The 19,692-nt window shown below is 33.8% G+C and overlaps 1 protein-coding gene across 2 annotated transcripts in view; it reads left to right on the forward strand.

The window, feature by feature from the left end:
• Positions 1 to 19,692, forward strand: part of LOC118180098 (uncharacterized) — a 41,751-nt gene that overhangs the window by 3,995 nt on the left and 18,064 nt on the right. For both annotated transcript variants that reach the window (XM_085826066.1, XM_035349239.2), the window contains exons 2-7: positions 2,206 to 2,486; positions 4,948 to 5,074; positions 8,428 to 8,555; positions 11,984 to 12,102; positions 12,882 to 13,042; positions 18,812 to 18,910. In XM_085826066.1, coding sequence (XP_085682192.1) covers positions 2,224 to 2,486; positions 4,948 to 5,074; positions 8,428 to 8,555; positions 11,984 to 12,102; positions 12,882 to 13,042; positions 18,812 to 18,910 — 897 coding nt within the window. In that variant the 5' untranslated portion in view covers positions 2,206 to 2,223. The remainder of the gene's footprint in view (positions 1 to 2,205; positions 2,487 to 4,947; positions 5,075 to 8,427; positions 8,556 to 11,983; positions 12,103 to 12,881; positions 13,043 to 18,811; positions 18,911 to 19,692) is intronic.

Below are 19,692 nucleotides of genomic sequence, written 5' to 3' on the forward strand. Positions count from 1 at the left end.
GGAGGAAGAGATGTATGTGCAGAGAACTTTGCAAGCAACACTGTATCATATTAAGATGTAGATAAAACTAGCCTATTTAACTGCTACTGTAGGAAGCAAAATATACCAGTATAAACGTTAGGATACTTTGAATAGTACCTTAAAACAGTTCATTGGTTTTAAATTTAGGCATGTACCCATTTTCAGATGTTGAATCATATATACTTAAATTTTATAAGGTATTTTTCCTAAATTACTTATTCTTCAATATTTCTTTTTTTTCTCCATCAAAATATTTTCCGATTGAATTCTCCTTAAAATCTGTTTAATTTCAAGTTCATTGTGTGTCAGAACAGTTAAGCTATTCAGAAGAATAATTAACTTCATCAATTCAAGGAAATAAATGAAATATAAGATAAAGGGATTAAAGAAGAAGTTAAACATACACTATTAATTCATTAAAACATTTTAATTCTTTTAAAACGAAACGAGTTCAGATTTATCCTCGTATAACGAAAACGTTGAATTCGTTATTTATCGTTAAAAATGAGATATAATGTTATTTAATGAGAACGCGTTATCCTCGTTTTAGCTCGTTTTCAAAATCAGTTAAAACTAAGTCGAAAGAGAAAGCAGTGTACGGTTAGATTAGATTATATTGGATTTATTATAATAAAGCAAAGCAGACTAGGATTGTCTGTCCAAACGAAAGGATGCCTTCATGAGAGACTTTCTAAAAATGTTATATGACCTAGTATTATTTGATAGCACTGCTTCAAAGTTAAAAATGCATTGGATTTAGAATGATGAATATACTTGCAGAAATGTTAGTTATCTATTTAATTGTTGAATGTTGTAGAATATTGCCCTTCTGGGATCCAAAGCGGCCTTGATCTCCTGATACATTTCACATATTCAGTACATAGCCGCTAGTATCAAGTAGCTAGGCACACCTTTTTCTTTGAGCATCATTAAGTCTCAACGCTTTGTAAGACTATGCAATGGCACTCTGCAAAGCAGCAGCACAATAGTAAGCCTCATTACACAAAGTATCATTATAACTACTACTTCAAATGTACCTGCATACATCTTGTCTCTCTCTCTTTTAATTTTATTGTTCAATTGTAATTGCATTTGTATACACTCTGCATTTATGCATAACCCTTGTTTAGTTTTGCTGCTTATTGCTACAACGGAATTCAGTCTTCGCTTCTGTAGAACGCCGTGTTCGTTTCAGCTTCGCTGTGATTGGTCGACGCTTATTCCAAACTCGGCGTAAAGTTGAAAACTTTGAACCTTATGCCACGAGCCCTAAACCAGATTTTGTGACGTAGCACAGACTGGTTGCCTTGGCAAGGGACCTCGGCTTTAACCACTTATGCCCTTTACGCCCCCGTCTGAACGCAGCTTTACGCCGCCGTCTGAACGCAGCCTTACATTTCTTCAGCACCTCGAGTTCTTCGCCTCGCGCATGCGCGATAAGAATCTCATCTCTGCGTGATTGCAAAAAGCGAACTTTTGCCTTCTGTTTTTACGAGTCCGTGTATACACTGTATTCATCGCTGAGATTTATGTTATCCTAACGCTATGTATATATTTTGATTTATTAAAAGAGTTTATTTTTTGTAGGAAGTCACTTCTCGGAATGTTGCTGTCAGGAGGCACAACGAATTGTCCCGGAAGACGCAAAGTTTGGTCGTACACCAGCTCGGCTGGAGAGCGGTTAAGTTCACCGTTAAAAGTGGTCCGAAGTCCTCCATAATTAAAATGACCACCGTTTCTGGCCTTAGTAGTAGCCAAAGACAAAAATGGCTAATGCATGCGATAAAAAAGAGAAAAAATAGTTTATTATGCGTATTAGAGCACCCCTTTGTTCCAACAGCATTCATTCATTCATTCATTCATTATCAATATACATGGTTACAAACATTGCAATATGTAATACGTCAAGGGTATTTTAAATTATATCATTTATATATTACATTAAAAAATAAGATTAATATTTAATTCAATAATATGGCAATATTTGTAATGCGTCCGATGGGGGAGTTAAAAATTTATAAGCGAATTTCTGATCAAACTGAACATTAATTACATTTGCTAACAATGTACGTTTTGATATACTTTAAAACGTGTTTAACGCATTAAAACGTAACTGTAATAAAAGTGTTTTTAACGTCACATATTATTATTTACCTCATAACAAAAGGTTTTTTTTCTTCACAGTAAAAGGCAAGAGACATCATGCGGGAAAGCTTATGGAAAAGGGAATTCAGACTTCTTCTAAAACGTTCTGTAATAACTGGGATTCCAGAGCTGCTTGCTACCAGAAACAACTTAAGGAGGTTCTTGAGATTTTGCGTATTTTTAATATGTATATGTGGATTTTTTTATACTACATCAATATTTCTACGCGTTTATTGGAAATACCCTACAGTTATGAACGTGAATGTTGAATATCCAGAAACGGTTGAAATACCAGCCTTTACATTCTGCAGTTACAATGGGTGAGTTCATATTATACAGTTGGGAGTTACGTAAAAGTTATCAAAAATTGCTTATATTATCTTGCTTTATAAATAATATGTATTCTTAAAACTCTCGAAGAGTATAGCTGGCATTTAGGCTATTAACTTTCTAAATATTGAAACAAATCTGTTAGGCTTAGTTAGCTGTCTCAAACAAATCAATTCGAAGCTCAAGATTACGAAAGCACTTGACAAATCTCCAGTCGAACAATCATTAATTCAGAGGAATAATATATTAAGGGGACTCATACACCTTAAACCCCCTCATGATCTTCGAATATGTGACTGTTGCAGGAATTGAGATATTTTATTTATTTTAAAAGGAATTACTTCCAACTTTTTATAGCTGACTACATAATATAGCTGCTTTGGAAACTAGTAACCAGAAAGTTTGTGTTGCCACAAATATTTTTGTAATTTAATCCTCTTTGTGACAAAATATTTCGCCATGTTTCCATCTTGCGCGCATGATATTTTAAAAATGGCTAATGGTACATACTTGAAATTGGATGGAATTCTTTATATGGGCGCTATTTTCTAACTGAACCAACAATCTGATGAATATTTTAGTATTGAAAAATTTTATGGACGGAAACATTACAAATTTTTTTAATAAAATACATTTTATGAAGTCAGCTCCAAATAAAATAAAAATTTAACATGAAATTTTTAGAATTTTAGGTTCACGGTAGTTTTCAAATATTATAAAAGCTAATATATTAAATATGGAATTAAATTATGAAACAGAATGTTTTAAACTGTGCGCGCAAGTTGGAAACATGACGAAAAATGTTGTCACTAAGCGGATTAAATTATAAAAATATTTGTGGCAACACAAACTTTCTGATGACTATTTCAGAAAGCAGCTATATTATGTAGTCAGCTGTAAAAAGTTGGTAGTAATTGCTTTTAAAATAAATAAGTTACTCCAATTCTTGCGACAGTCACCTATTCGAACATCTTATGGGTTTTAAGGTGTATGAGTCCCCTTAAGCTTTTAAGCACATGGTTAATAATAAGAGATAGTATTTTCTGTCCTGTATTATCTTCCGTCATGAAAGGCACTTACACCATTTCTATATAAATATCCCATAAATAAAAAAAATATTCGATACATTAATTTTCATCAGTGTTTAAAAGAATAAAGAAGAGTTTAATTTATCCATAATTATACGAAATTATTAGCCCAAAGGGGCGGTAGCCCAGATGAGTGATTAGTTTCAAAACGGCATTTTGTGGCGTTTCACTATAAACGCGAATCGCTTTTTAAACTCTTGGCACCAAATATTATCAGTAACTGTAATAAATATATTTAAAGAAACTAAACGATGAAGAATCTACCTGAATGTATGTATATTTCTCGCATTGTGAAAAAACGACGGTCCCTAGAGCCATCAAATTTTGAATAACGTAATCCTCTACGCGAACATGGGCAGTTGGACGCCCGAATTTTGACTTTCGAATTTGTTTTATTAGCTATTTCATATTTCGTAAACCTTTAACGAATTTTTAATTAGCAAACTTAAAGATTTCAAAGGGAGCAATGGCTAGACAGTACGGAAAAGAAATATTTTTATCTCCAGCGAGCGAGACTGCCTTTCGGAAATTCTAAACATATGTTGTTTCTAAATTTGTGATATTGCTTTTGAACTGAATTTTATGTGGTTTAAATGCGAAGAACATGATTGTTAATAAATAAAGGTAACACACAAAACGTCAAAAAAAAAAAAAGGGGGGGGCGGGGGGTTTTTTGGCTGCAATATAAAATCTGAAAGCTTTCAGTTCTCCCTTTTTTTCAGTTATTCTCCATTTTTTTTTCTAATTATAATGCAATTTTCTTTAAAGTAAAAGTTTTAGCAGGAAAATACTTATTGCAATTATATATAGGATCTGATTTTCTGTATATTAATTTTCTGTCTATCACTGATCTTACGAGATATTTTATTTCAGCCACTAATTAAACTAACTAGTATGTTTTGTAGTTCAAATCAGCAATTAAGCTAGTAAGACAAAGCAATTGATTTTCTAAATAAATGTTAGGCACGCAAATACACGTAATCAGAATTTGCCAAAATTTACAGTACTTTCTGTTGAAGTGAAACATTAATTTTTCACAACAGCTGTGCCTGAAATTCTCTCAGAAGATCCGCAGTTTCTCTTGCAGCAGGGAAATAAAGTGAATGTTTTCCTCTAATCCAATCAAATCATTCGTGTTTTCTTCTTAACTAACTTTCATGTGTTCTCCGTTTTTTGAAGAAAGAAAGCATAAATAGAAGGCAGGTATGATGCATAACAACTTAAGATTGATTACTTGGAATAAAGATATGTTATTGTTATAACGTATTTGTGCAAACAATAGAATAAATGTATTGCTTCACGGCATAAAAGAGTAACTTTCCTAAATTTCCATTTTATTCATTTACTGTCATTTGTTTTTCAGAATACAAGCTTCCACTTTCTGTGCAAGATTTCCGGATTTGTGCTCACCGCAGAAAAACTATACGGAATTCTGCAAAATGTATTTCTATTTTTGTGATAGAAACTATATATATGATAATAATATGACGGTATGTATAAATGTATAATTATTGGTGTGAAACCAAACATCGTACAAACAACATATGTTTATTTTCATCTACGTGCTTTAAAATCCTACGCACGTGTATATATATATATATATATATATATTATATCTTGAATATGAGATGAATTTTAAGCGCATTTTTTATATTTTTAATTGCTTACTCGCCCATAAACTCAGAGGCCTGTCACCTTAAGCCATAACGAAAGGTTTAATGTATTTTAAAATTATCTAAATCTTTCTTGAAATATTTTCCACGTAATTTTAGATATACGCATTTTCATAAATCCGCTTGAAGCCCCTCTCACTTAAGATTCACTATTAATCGCTTTCTCACGCGCTGCTGTATTGGAGCGATCCGGAAAGCATCAAGCTTGGGATAAAATGGTCCTCGGTTTAATATACAAAAAAACAAGAATAGATACATGTACAGACAGAAACAAACAAATACAATTAGTATTGTTTGTTTTTCTCTATTACATGTATCTATTCTTGTCTTTGTTTTGTATATTTTTATGTATCTGTGTTATTCCAACGGCCATGCACACCAACAAAGCTATTGTCACGTAACCATTGTCAAACAATAATCCTCAGTCCCTGTTTGGCCATGTATTGATCTTTAGATCTGTGTAAGTAACTCCCGAGGCAGCCTCACGGGGGGGGGCTCCAGGGAGTTGTTGTTCCTAGATAGGGAAGGGCGTGGGACACACGACTGTCTACCTATGTTAAACACCAGGCATCCCCGTCCTCCTTTACCTGTCACCTGGTCCTCGGTTTTATCCTAACAATCAGCAGAAAGTCAAGAAGAACACACGCTCCACAGGCAAACATTCACCAAGAGAGAAAATTTCTAATCCAACCTAAAAGCCGAGCAACTGGTTAGCTATACCAATCGTAGTGGGCACCACGATACGGCTTGGTCCAATAACAACAAGGCGTGACGACAATAGGTGTATTCCGGAGCCATCGTTCGCAAATTTGAAAGAGTTGAAGTATTTAGATTCGCCATCGAAGAGCTCTTTGGTGATGGCGGTAGAGTATTTCACTGTCTTGACTTGGACCCAGGCTCCTAAAAATGACAGAGCCTAGATCCGAGTTATCTTAAAAAGCCCTCCATTTTTACTCCTTTGCCGCTCAGACAGTATAGTGATTAGGAAAGCCGACTGCGATACCAAAGCGTAAGTGTTCGAATCTCGGAGAATGCATGGTGTATTTGTTCGTACCTTCATAGGAGGCATAGGTGGCCCACCTATTAGGTGCCTCCAAAATAAAGTGACCACCGCTTTTGGCCTTAGTAGTGGCCATTGCCTGTGGATGGTTTAGGTCCGCCATCGGAAACAAATATTCTTCCCTCGACGCGGAGGAGGGGTGGCAATGCGTGTGTTGGCTGTCCTACTTACGCGGCTATCGGCTCCGAACCCCCCTGAGATGGTTTCTCGTACTGTTCATATGGTGGGAATGGGCAGTATGGGGAAGATTAGCTGCCTTTACTCGAAAAAGACTAGAACTCCCCTAGATCTTGGTTTTAGACATAATCTTGGGAGTTGGAACTGCTACCAGGTAGAAAGCAGCAAGCTGTTACACAGTCAACTATTCATCTGCCTTCCGATATGAAATATTGGAAGAGGATAGGAGACTACGTTCTTTCTTCGCTCATCTCTTAGGAGATGGAAATTTTACAACTTAGAGGGCATGAACTGTGCACGAATTTCAAATGCCGGTTGTAAATATTGTAAATAGTGTATACAGTGTCTGTTTCCATTTATTTCCTCCTTTCTTCATCTAGTATTGAATAACTTCATATTGCATTTATTTGTGCCGTCATTTAAGTATCAGCATTTGTTTTCGTTCACTGTCACGTGACCTCTAAGGACCAATGGAGAATATCTTCTATCCCAAGCTTCGGATTGGTACCATAGACACATGGCCGCCTTAAAACTCAAGCACTCAGGATCAAGCTCCAGCCAATGAACTAGCATCCTTATGGGGCCTCACCGGCTTGGACCTTAAAAATCAAGTGACCACTGCGTTCTCTCTAGATACTCCCGCCACCACGAACTCTCTGGTGTGTTCCTGGCATCTTCATTGATATTGAAAAAGCGTTTGATAAGGTTTGGCACCCAGGCCTCCTTATCAAACTTATCGGGAACAATTACCCGCCTGCATTATATCAGTGTATTAAAAGCAGGTTTCCCTCAGGACTCGAATTTTTCGCTTTTTCTCTTCAACATCTACATAAATCATCTTCCCAGTCACAAAGATGCCATTATCGCCTGCTATGCAGACGATACTGCAATTCTCAGCAAATCCATCAAATCGCAAAGAGCAATTCAAAACCCCCAAAATGCAATAGATTATATCTTCCCAAGGTTTAATGTTTGGAAAATCAAAATTAATGAAAGCAAATCACTACAATTTATTTCCAAAAGAACCCTTTCAGAAGACATCTCAATAATATCGCAATTAATAATATCTCCATCCCAAATGTAAAATGCATTAAATAGTTAGGTGTTTATCTTGATCAAAAACTAACCTTCAAAAACCATATCGAAAATATCTGTAAAAAAGCCAACCAAGCAATAGGCAGTTTCTGTGCAGTTATACGGTGAAATTCTAAACTTAGTCTCGCTACAAAAAGAGTTATTTATCTACAAGCTATCCGCCCCATTTTAATGTATGCTTCCCCAGCTTGGGCTCTAATAATGATAAAGGCTCTGTTAAGGTAAGAAAGAAACGAAACGCGAAAAATGAGAAATTATGTTGCAAATTTTTCAAACATAAGAAATTGTTTGGAGGTAAGTTAGGAGAATATATGCAAAATTCTAATGTTATGATACTGTACTTCACTGGTTACTAGTCGATTTCTATTCTTTAAGCATGACACTATGAATTTCAACAGTGCTATATGTTCATCAAACAAACGAGGAAGTGCTTCGTTGCTGTCAGAAAGGATATTGTTTCTCCGCTCTTGGTAACACAACACGGACACAATGCTTTCAGATTCTGAAATATGCATTGTTACTCCATTTTGCTTCTTTTTCACACGAGTTGTTGTAACACTGGCAACGTTTTGAAGATATCTTGTATAGAAACATATTCTTTCTCAATAAGACAAAAATCTCACTCCGTGCTAATGAGTTTTGTACTCGGAATATAATTTTAGCATTCTGAAAATTTTATTAAATTCATTATTCTAACTGTTTAATAAAATGCTGAAATAATTAAACAGAGATAAATGTTACCTTTTACCACTATTATTAATTGTACTATTTGTATTTTACTTGAAAATATGAAAATAAAACAAAACTGCTACTTTGTTATTACTACGTTTTATTTCAGTTGCCTGCTGTTTCTACTTACGAACTTCCTGATTTAGATAGAATAGAATATAAAGAATTAGGGAACAAAGTTGAAGACTTGTTAGAGCTGTGTGAAATTAGATATACTAGCGGCCACGCTCCTTGTTTGTAAGTCTATTATACGTTACATTAAAACAAATACTTTTTTTCATATATATTAAATTATGTGAATGAAACAGCATTTTTGTTGCCGCATTCAAATGTGTAATGGTAATTTTCCGAAATATTCAAAGGTTTTTCAAAACACAATTAACGTTTTATATGACTTTACATAAATTTACAGGAACTGAAGAGGAAAATAATCATGAAGGTAAATACATTTACCTTTTTGCCCTTTTCATAATGGATCCTATGTGACATATCGCTGTTTGTATATGTTTGATTACTTAATAGTAGTGATAAGCTAATGGGAAAAAAGACCTTCGATATTTTGTCACTAAGACAGAAAGATAAATAAATGTATGCTATATGCAGCTGAAGGAAAGTAAAAATTGTGGTGAAAATCTTTGCAGTGAAATCTTTTGGTGCCTTTTATGATTGTTTACTTGAAGTGACTGCCACAGTTTGCCTAACTCTTGTCACATTATTGCAAATGACAATCCTATGCTTCTGCGTATACGTTCATAATTCGGCTTTGTTCAATAGCATATGATTTCCATCTATTCCCAAATTTAGACGATACAATAATACAAAGTATTTTCTGTTTATTTTGAGTAAGTGTTTATCATTTCATTCTTGAATTTAGTTTTAAGATTCATCCCTTATACGGCATGATTTAAGAGGTTATCTTTTTAAATGACGGAAAGCGCTCGACGCCTTTCCTGACATCAAGGAAAGCTAATAGATTCTCCGTCTCACCTCATTTCAGTTTACTTCATGAAGCAGGACGCACTTATGTCTGAGTTTATACCTGAAAATGTGCATATACTAAAAGAGAGAGTGGTACGGCTGAAATTTATGTAAAATATAAATTAAGAAGCTTCATTATCATACACACTTACTACAAGCATTTTCGAAGTAATAATTTGGTTTATCAGTTCAAATTAATCTCCTCCATTACGTAGACAAAAATGTTGATGATGTAGCAATATTGACTGGAAGCTATAAAAGACATTCATTTTCATAGTTTGCTGTTTCTAGAAAAATAGAAAATAGTCTTTAACTCCCCTTTGAGCTTAAAACGGTAAGTGTTCTGGTTCTCGCTCTGCATAGGTTAATGAGACAGCGAATGAGACAACACAATTTGCTGATTTTTCCCCTCTCGTGGATGAGAAAATACAACTTGCTGAATTCTAAATGAAAAATTTCCCTTGTCTCTTACTTGGATCTTAGCATTTTAAATCTCTAGAATTCCGAATTGGCAGTCGAGATGTAACACACTTTTTTTCCCAAAGATCAGTTGAACTTTCATAAGCAAATGCGCTATCATTATACAGTTTTTATAGAACATGGAGACTTTGCTATATCCAGTTTTGCTTTGGCCTGTGTCCAAGGGGTGTTTCTGAAGCTAAAATATGTCTTTGACGGGTGACAGAGGACGTGGACACTTGGTGGCTAACATTGGTAAACAGGTATTGTCACACCCATACCACTATCTGCAGAGCTGGCCTCTTCCTCGAGGCCAAGAGGTGTTTCATTGGGAGTTTCTTTTAAATATTAATTGGTTGTATTGCCAAACCAGGTCTGCAGCGCAGTAGCAACAATCGCTTGCCCTAAGTCGTCAGAACTTTGATTATGTGTTTGACTATTAGAGGCTTCACTGTAGCTTTGACTATGAATTTCCTTACCAAACTCACAGATTGAGAAAATCAAGCCAAAATAACTTGCAATCTTGGGTAGCCTATATCGTCAGCAATTCACAAACTCAGAAGCCATTAATATTGTCTTCTTCCTTTACAAACTTTCCAACTTCTCCTCTTTTAGTTTTAATCGTTGTTGATATTTTATATCCTAATCCACAATAAATATAGACTAGTTACGAATACCACAGGTATGCTCTCGTATTACTTGCCATATACTTTGAAGAGCTGGCGCTAGATCTGTGCGGATTAGTAGCCTATAGTCGGAAGCCTTCCATTCAAGAAACGAAATGAAATGCATATTGCATACAAGAAATGCTGCATATTATTGAATAAATGGCTAATAATGCTCTCGATTTGGCAGGCCTAGAATGTTTGGTATTCAAACGCTCTTTGTGATTCTAAGGCTGAACATAGATGAAGAGCAAGGGAAGCGATAAATGCTTTAAAAAAATATGTGGAAAATTTTAAGAAAGCGTGGTAGTCGTCGCTTATGACAAAAATATCAAATCTGGAAACATTTCTTCAATAAAAGTTGTTGTGTCAAAGAAACGCTTTATGTAATCAATTTATACCTGGTGATATAAATGCCCTAATTATTGAGCATTAATGCAGTTGTGGATATCAGTCCACAGGAATAAGATGATATTGCTTAAGTTTAAAATTGACGTTTTTCTTTAACTAGCGTCACTGCAGAGTTAGATCTAAAAAAATTGATCTAATTTTCCTAAATCGCTGCAATTGCTTTTATTCGATCTGGCTTAACATATGGCGATACTGATCTAACTTATTACCGTTTAGGACAATTCAGTCTAAAATAGAAGGGTTTTGCACGGACTTTTCTCGAACCCTGTGTATGAATGAAATGAGCTGTGTTAGTTGTTAGATCAGATAGTTCTCTTTTGTTTGCTTGTTTTTAGATACCTAAAAAAGAAGAAAATGGTAACATCATGGTGATGCAACTAAAGAAATATTAGCAACTAAAGATAAATAAAACATTTTTTGTAAAACTGCATTAAAACTTTTTATTTGATTTCTTACATGATTTACACGAAGAATATTATTTGAATTTGTTCTGAAGCCTTAGTCGCTATGAATATATCAACGAATATACAGCAGGAAGGGAGAAGATGTTTCTCTGACATTTTGAAGTTTATGCTTTAATATTATTATTAATTAAAAAAATATTGCGAAATTTTTTCATTAATATTACATATTTATATTTCTCACTATCATATAAATTGTTGGTATATTACTGAGCCACTATACTTGCACCAAATTACGTTAAAAATGCAATAACTTCATTAAAAGATTTTGCGAAATACTACTTCTTGACCAGATATTAGGATATATTGTAATGTTTAAAAGAATATAATGCAATTGTAAAACAATCTGTACTTTTCGTAGAATCGTCAAAACTTATCTTTTTTTTTTGCATTCTTTAAAATCGATGTTGAAGTAACGGGCACTTTATGGTAAGTACCCTATTCCTAGTTTTATGACAGAAAAATTTCTGATTGAGACAGTTGTCACAGCTTTTACAGATACGTGTCCTTATGCTGTGTTTATCTCTTTTTTTGACATATAAGTAAAGTTAATGGCTACTTTTGAAAGAAATTTGTCGAAAGCTTGGTCTTAACATGTGATTCTTTAAAATTAATACCAAATACAGTATCGTGATTTATCGATAAAAGCGAATTGAAGAATGTTATTCACAGAGTGTTGTCTTTGATTTAGAAATGAAACCAGATGGATAAGCGCATTCGACACGATGGGATTACCTAATAATTGTTATGCTGTGAATAGCCTCATTGGAAATGTACATGAAAGTCCGAAAACCATGGCTTCAAAATCAAGTAAGTTATTGTTTATGCTTATTATTATTAAACAAATAAACGCGTTCAAAAATTCAAACAAGGAATATAACTATATGAAAATATGAAAACAAATAAGAGATCAGGAAGATATTCAAAATACTTGAAGATATTCAAAATAAATTCAATATAATATTGACATTAAAAACATTCAAATGAGTGAGAACAACTGATATTTTTATTTTAACTGGAAATACGAAAAGATAGCAAGTATTTTTAAAAGGATGATTATCGTAAAATATTTTGCATTCACTTAATATTGGCTATAAAATAACGAATAAACTCTCTGAAATTCTTTTAATTAGTATCTCAAAATACGTGTAGCTCGTTAAATTGTGTTTTCAATTTGTGGGACTTTTACTTGATCTGGACTTGGTAATTAGTCCAACAATCCAAACAGAAGTAAAGCGAATTATCTCTATGTCTGACATAACTAGTAGTAAGAAGGTTCAAATAATCTTTTTATTTAAAAAGATTTAAACTGTTCAGAACTTTTGTCTTTAATTGAAAGCATAGCCCATTTCTTTTAGAAGCTAATGCAGACGAAGAGGTTTGTTTTATGAAAAGCATTTAGATAATATAGAAACAATCAATATACACATATACATGTTTTATTTTTTGCCTAGGACCAAAGATTATTTTTTTATGATTTTTATTCACAAACTGAAACAAGTTTGAAATAAGAGAGGCGGAGTAGATTAAGAAGAGGTCTATACCAGAATAGTGTTCATGATTAATTAGGCTTTTTTGTTTTGTTTCAGAAGTGATACTGAAGATTAAAACTGCTACACGTGATGCATTTTACACTTCTACTCCAGGAGCAATTCAGATTTCGGTCCATAGTCCTAGAGTCATTGTGAATCCTTTCAAAACAGGTTTTGCTATCAAGCCTTGTTACAATTATTTCGTTTATATTTCAAAAGTAAGCGTTTACTTAATTTATTACTCATAACGGCATTGCTGTTTTCAGCAAATTTTTTATTTAAGAAATGTTTAAAATTTATTTCATATAATGAAGAAATTTAAATGCGTAGAAATTTGCATAAATGAATGTTTTGGACTCAAACTGTTCAAATTTAGGTTATATTTTGCTAGAAACAATTAAAAAAGTAAATACAAATTGCTGAAACAAGAAATTAGGGAATTTCCTAGATATGATAATCTACGTATAAAATTTAATTGCGTAGCTTTCATTAGTTGTTTTAATTTGTTAGTTTAAAAGTTTAAGGCATGGAAAAGAACCTATGAATGTGAATAATGGCAAGTGAGTATTTTGCTCCTATTTAGCAGAGCTAAAAATCCTTATAATTGATTCCATTTAACAATTAAAGACTTTGAAAAAATTTTACCATTCTACCCGTATAACCTAACGCTAAATGGCAAAAGTCAACAAAAATTGAAACATCTAACATCTGAACCGTTAGTTAAAAGACATTCGACAGATTTTTGCATGGACATAACTTTTCCTCTTATCCAAGAGTAATTGCTTTATGTTACCTTTATTACTTTTGACAAGTAATTCTTCCATGTAGTGTTTTTCTTATAATTATAATTCTTTCTTATTTGCTTGGTTAAATGTAAAGTTTACATGGCCCTCTGGTTATAAACTGGCAGCCCAACAGTGGGCCCGAAGCCTCAAAAATTTAAAACTTATTACCGAAAGTCGAGCGCAATTTTTTCTTCGAGCTTTACTTGCGTTAAAAGAAGAAAATCATTACCCTGGTGATATCGAAAATTTCGATTTTTGACAATCTGGAAATTAACAGCCATCCTGGCAATGAAGGATTAATCCAATGTTCTTGCGTTTATTGTAAAGCAATCATGCAGTAAGTAGGAATTGTATTTTATACAAAGTTAAATTGATTATGATAGTTTAACATAGAGTGAGAGCATGTTTAATTTTCTAAATAAAAAGAAATAATATTTGAGAATAAAAAAGAAGTGGATCAACAGAAGGAAATAATTGAAATATGTCATTAAAAGTCAAAGCTACTGGAACGGAAGAACCAAAGAATAAATGTGGAAATTCTTCAGATCTTAAATTCAATCTTATTAGTCTCAGTTATCATTGATTAGAAAAGAAATCTTAAACTCTATTTGAAAAACCTACGAAAAAATTTAGCAACTCATCAGAGGCTTGGAAGAAGAAAAATAAGACCTTGATGATGAAGTGGAGAAAACGGTTTAAAAACTGAAAGACGCTAGTTCAACAACAGATGATTGTTCTAGTAAACATTTTAATATTCTCATAAGAAACAAAATTCAAATTTAGAAAAGGAAAATAAGTGGCTCAAAAATGTGTTGCATTAAGTGCAGTCGTCTAGCAAAAGTAATGAAGATACACTAAATAGTAATTCCACAGGTGCTGCCTTCGAACTATTCTGCAATTTCAAAATTTTTGTTTTCAAAGTTCCTTTTACAGTAGGATGGATCTGATATTGTGATTTGGCTTTTAGAATTCGAGAGTCGCTTCAAACCAGGGGGAGATCCAACCCCATATAATGAACTTTTCAAGAACTGATTCTATGTTAAGTGAATCATTCCGATTCAGTGATGTTTCAGGGAATCATCCCGATACAGTGATGTTTCAGGGAATCATCCCGATTCAGTGATGTTTCAGGGAATAATTCCGATTCCATGTTAAATGAATCATCTCGATTCCGTGAAGTTTTAGGGAATCATCCTGATTCCATGTTAAATGAATCATACCGATTCTGTGAAGTTTGAGTGGAATCATCCTGATTCCATGTTAAATGAATCATAACGATTCTGTGAAGTTTGAGTGGAATAACCCTGATTCCATGTTAAATGAATCATCCCAATTCATTGATGTTTTGAAGAATTATCCTCATTCTGTGCAGTTAAAATCAATCATTTCAAACTCGTCATAAAAGATTCCTGGTTTTCGCTTTATAGAGATGAATGTGAAATAGCTTGCGGACTCTTCGTCGAGACGTCATCAGAGCCCGAGGGGGAGTCTATAACCTAACGCTAAATGGCGACAGTCAACAAAAATTGAAACATCTAACATCTGAACCGTTAGTTAAAGAGATTCGACAGATTTTTGCATGGACATAACTTTTCCTCTTATCCAAGAGTAATTGCTTTATGTTACCTTTATTACTTTTGACATGTAATTCTTCCATGTAGTGTTTTTCTTATAATTATAATTCTTTCTTATTTTCTTGGTTAAATGTAACGTTTACATGGCCCTCTGGTTATACCCTGAGTTAAAAAAAAAAAAAAAAAAAAAAAAAAAAAAAAAAAAAAAACAGATTTTTCTGAATATCTTTAGGAATAAATGATCTTCACATTCTGAAGCAAAAATAAAATGAGATATAGAGAAATCTGACGAACGATAGTGCTTGTGAAAATGTTTCAATAACATTGATAAGTAAATCTTCGGAGAGTATTTCGGAGTTTCACAGTATAGTAAAAGCACGTTCTTACAATTCATAAGACGTCTAAAAACTAAAAAATCAACTTAGCATACTCATATTGCCCCCCATGTAGAGCATCCTCATTGTCTGTATGGAAATGTAGTGAACCAGGTCCAGATGGTTTAAAACCAGAACTTCTTCACTTCATCGCTTATCCTTAATTTCGCCAACAAAAACAGGCAATCACTGGGATCAAGGATACTTCATTTTGGGAATTATTTTTGAAATAACAGATGTCAGATCCATGGATTTCGGATTTCCATGTCTAATCTGCAAGCATAATACTTTCCTTACATCATGACTTCACTTTTCCGTGCTTGTAAAAGGCCTTGCGATAGAAATGGCTGAAGATACGACTCCTATTTTGAAGAAGAGTCCCTTTCCAGAGCTTGTGGAAAACTTCGAAATAGGAATGGTAATACGACCTCTGTTCCCCAGAGAAGTCCCTCACGATTGAATATACTGGCCTAAACACCCTCTGACCTCTTTTAGCGTTGGAAACATGATGAAACAGGTACATAGCAATTATTTCTAATGAGGCCTAGTTTGCAATACTTGGAACAGAAATGTGAAATTAGTCTAGTTGTCGAGTTTTGGGACAATAGTCATTAATGCTCATCACCACCAGCGTAACCTGCGCTATGTTTTCTTGCTACAGTTTGCTGTGAGACTGAGAACTAGGAGCTTGCTCAGGAGCTTTTGTTGGAAAGCATATTGTATGTATGTTACATTAGCTTCTGCTGTTTGAAAATTGGTTCTGTTTTCGAGAGATTTTAGATCACATGCCCTCTTTCAGTGCGTCTGAACAGGTGTAAAAGATCTGTGATTATTGTAGCGGAATAAACGTTTCCGATGGCGCTGCAAAAACTTCATAAAAACCGGAAAAGGCAAAACCAAATTTTGCCTTTGGGATCTAGCTGTTGGATACCCTAACTTTCCAAAAGGTACCGTTTCTATATGATAATGTTGTAGGCTTAAAAGTAAACTGCCTCATAGTGTCTCTTTTGGATATTGAAGAGCTAGAGCAGGAACTCTATGATAACGTAAAATTTGCACTAAAGTGAGTCTCTTTTTGGGAGGTTTAACTTTTTAAATCCATTTGGCGAATTTTACTAAATTGAATAGATGTTCAAGGTGATCGAAGTAAAACAGTTTTTTTTACATTGCGTTGTTGTGTGTAAGTTACAATGTTGTATAATAAATTAAATTCATTTTTTAGTTTTAGTAACTCTAAATTATATAAAAAATTACATACTAAATTATATAAGTAGAATAATTCAAAGAATCGTATTATATTAAAAGTTAGTTCTATTAATTACTTTATTTGGCAGTAAATTGTAAAATACTTTCTTATTTAGTAATCAGTGAATTGTTTGTATTATTTTACACTGCCAGTCATTAAAACTGTAGTGTAAGCAAGGGCAAAATAATATTTATTTTATACGTTTCTTGTAATACAAAGGTAAAATAATTAAACTTTCAGGTACACTGAGCGAATGGAATATGCTATATGCACCAAATATGGCCATTATAAACGATAATAACCACTACTCTACAGATAGGCATAGAAAGAAAAGATCTTGGATGGCATTTTGTGACACTGCGATCCAGAAAACTGTAATTCCTTGCCAGAGTCCATTCCAACCTTCCTAGTTGATCTATTGCAGCCTCTGATGGTCTTTTTCTTGTCAGCGTGTCTTACATTTTGGACTAGATGTGCTAAATTAAGGAAACATCTAATGAATTTTTCAGCCAAAGCCGAAGCGTAACCTGCTGTATGTTGAGGAGGAGTCGGATGTGGTTGCGCATATTATGTTTTTGGAAAGTGGCTATATGATGCCACTTTATATAGAAGATATGAGAAAATAACAGACCTCAATACGCCTATAATCACGCTGACTGGTCAAATGCCAGATATGCGAACCTGACACGAGCAGAACTCTTGTCTAATCTCCCTTCATATAGTTACTTCCAGTGTTGGACAGGTTTGACAATGTATAAGGGAAGATTTCAAAGACTGCTCCCCCACGGTGGTACCATATGCGTACATGTTCATCGTGATGTTGCATGCAGAAGTGAGTTCATGTGAGGAGAGAGTGTTATACCATTCACACGGCCATGTGTATCTTTCGAGCACCACTACGGGCACACACTTCTGTGCAGTGATAAATTAAAAGTGTGCTAATTACAATTAAAGAGTTTAATTATATTGAAATTTTGCTGCAGTTTAAAGCGGGCAAAGCAATGACCACTGCAGAAATACAGTAGCAGTCTGTAGTCTGTAATCAACAGTCCAAGTACAGTAGTAGTGTGTAGTGCGTGACACTCAAGACCACATCTCGTACTTTCAAGCAGATCTTGGCGTATGCTCTTAAAGTGAAGAAGTTCTGTTCTAGAGCGCGTCATGTGGCTGTACTGTCATTGCGGGCCTTTCACCTAAGGTGTCATCTACTCAGACATTTGTAGCTTAAGACCACTTCAACTATTCTTCTTACACCCTTTAATTTCATATTCTCATAACAGTGGCGGATTTTAAGTAACAGGGGTAGCAACTTAGCTATATCATAATCCGCATTTATAGATACCTATTATTCTCTCTCGACCTACATTTGGATATACGTTGTTATACGTTCCGTCTTCTGTTGTGAGGCACATTCTACACTTTCAGTTAGACAAATAAAGAGGAAACATAATTCTCGCATGAAAATCCATCCTTTCTTCTCTTTCCCACTGATTGTGGACTACATTACAAATTCACGCTATTTTCATAAGCACTGCAAAACCACCATTTTTACGTTCTTTGATGTTCTAACTTTTACGCAAATTTTACGTGGATTGGCTACTTCAAACATAATGTAGCATTTTTAATGACTAGAAGTGTAATTTTAAGCAAATTTGAAAGAAGTACGTTACTTTACTTTATAATGGTATTTAGTATTCAAGTGGTCTGGAATATGTTGCTATTGCACGACACATGTTTCATCTTTTGTGTAGTCTGCCAGATAGACAGTTGTCACAATATTTGCAGTCGACGTAGTATAATATATTTAATTTATCTTCCACATTTTGCTTAAGAAACTGACGTATTTAAGATAAAGGTACTATTTCGTAATTTACAGCTTCATTTTATTAACATCTAGCAGAAACCATTTAAAATATATGCAGTTCGTAATTACAAGCATTTTCAGCATTATTTTAAGTGAGGTTTTTTAACGCTATGTATTATGCAGAATCATTTTTTAATGTTTTAGATCAGGAATCTATTGCTGCCTTTTCCTTACGCAACAAATTGTACAGATTATCACAGACTGTGGGAAGAACGTGGTGGTCATGGGCCTTTGACAAAAACGGTAAAGAGTTGCAAAATTTTATATATTTATATAGTTTGAGAGAAACTTATTTTAAAATAACAATTATCTTTCCTTTTCTATAATCTAACATTCTTGCTATCGTGTACTGTGTCTAAATAAAGTAACCAAATTGCCAAAACCATAAATTTTAAGACGCTTAAATAAATGCAATAACAATCTTAAATTTTATATTAAATTTTAACACTTTAGCCTTATTATTTTTCTTTTCATATACATATATGTAATAAAACTGCGGTCCGATGATACGACATGAATGATTTGATTATGAATGCGGAACAAACTTGCATTAAAATTTTCGTTGAAACAGGACTTTTCCCATGATTCACTGTGAACATAGAATAACAAACCCGTGCAGATTTCTTCATTATTAGATCGGGTCGAAAAATGTAATAAAACACAAATTTTGAAAATACTGATGTAAGAACACTGAGATACACACGCGTAGCAGTGTTATTTAGGCGTAGATACTTGATGCTTAGAGCGTCTGTCCATTTTGAAGAATAAGGAATCGAGCCGGATTAAATTCCATATTTATTTAAATTCACATTTTGTATCCACAATTCACATGGCACTCCAGTCATACCTATTTTCAGAATAATTTTGATACTACAGCTACAGAAGCGAATATAGATTATTGCAGCAGCATCTTAACAGGATGAAAGCTTAAGCGAAAAGAAAGAGTCGCAGTACTTCAGAGGAAGAAGGAAAGTTGTCAAAAAAAGGTTTTGGTTTACAAATTACTTTGAATGGACAAGAGATAT

The sequence above is a fragment of the Stegodyphus dumicola genome, chromosome 10 (assembly GCF_044657685.1).
Source record: "Stegodyphus dumicola isolate Sdum_Otavi_A_Nest chromosome 10, ASM4465768v1".
Classification (NCBI taxonomy): Eukaryota; Metazoa; Arthropoda; class Arachnida; order Araneae; family Eresidae; genus Stegodyphus; species Stegodyphus dumicola.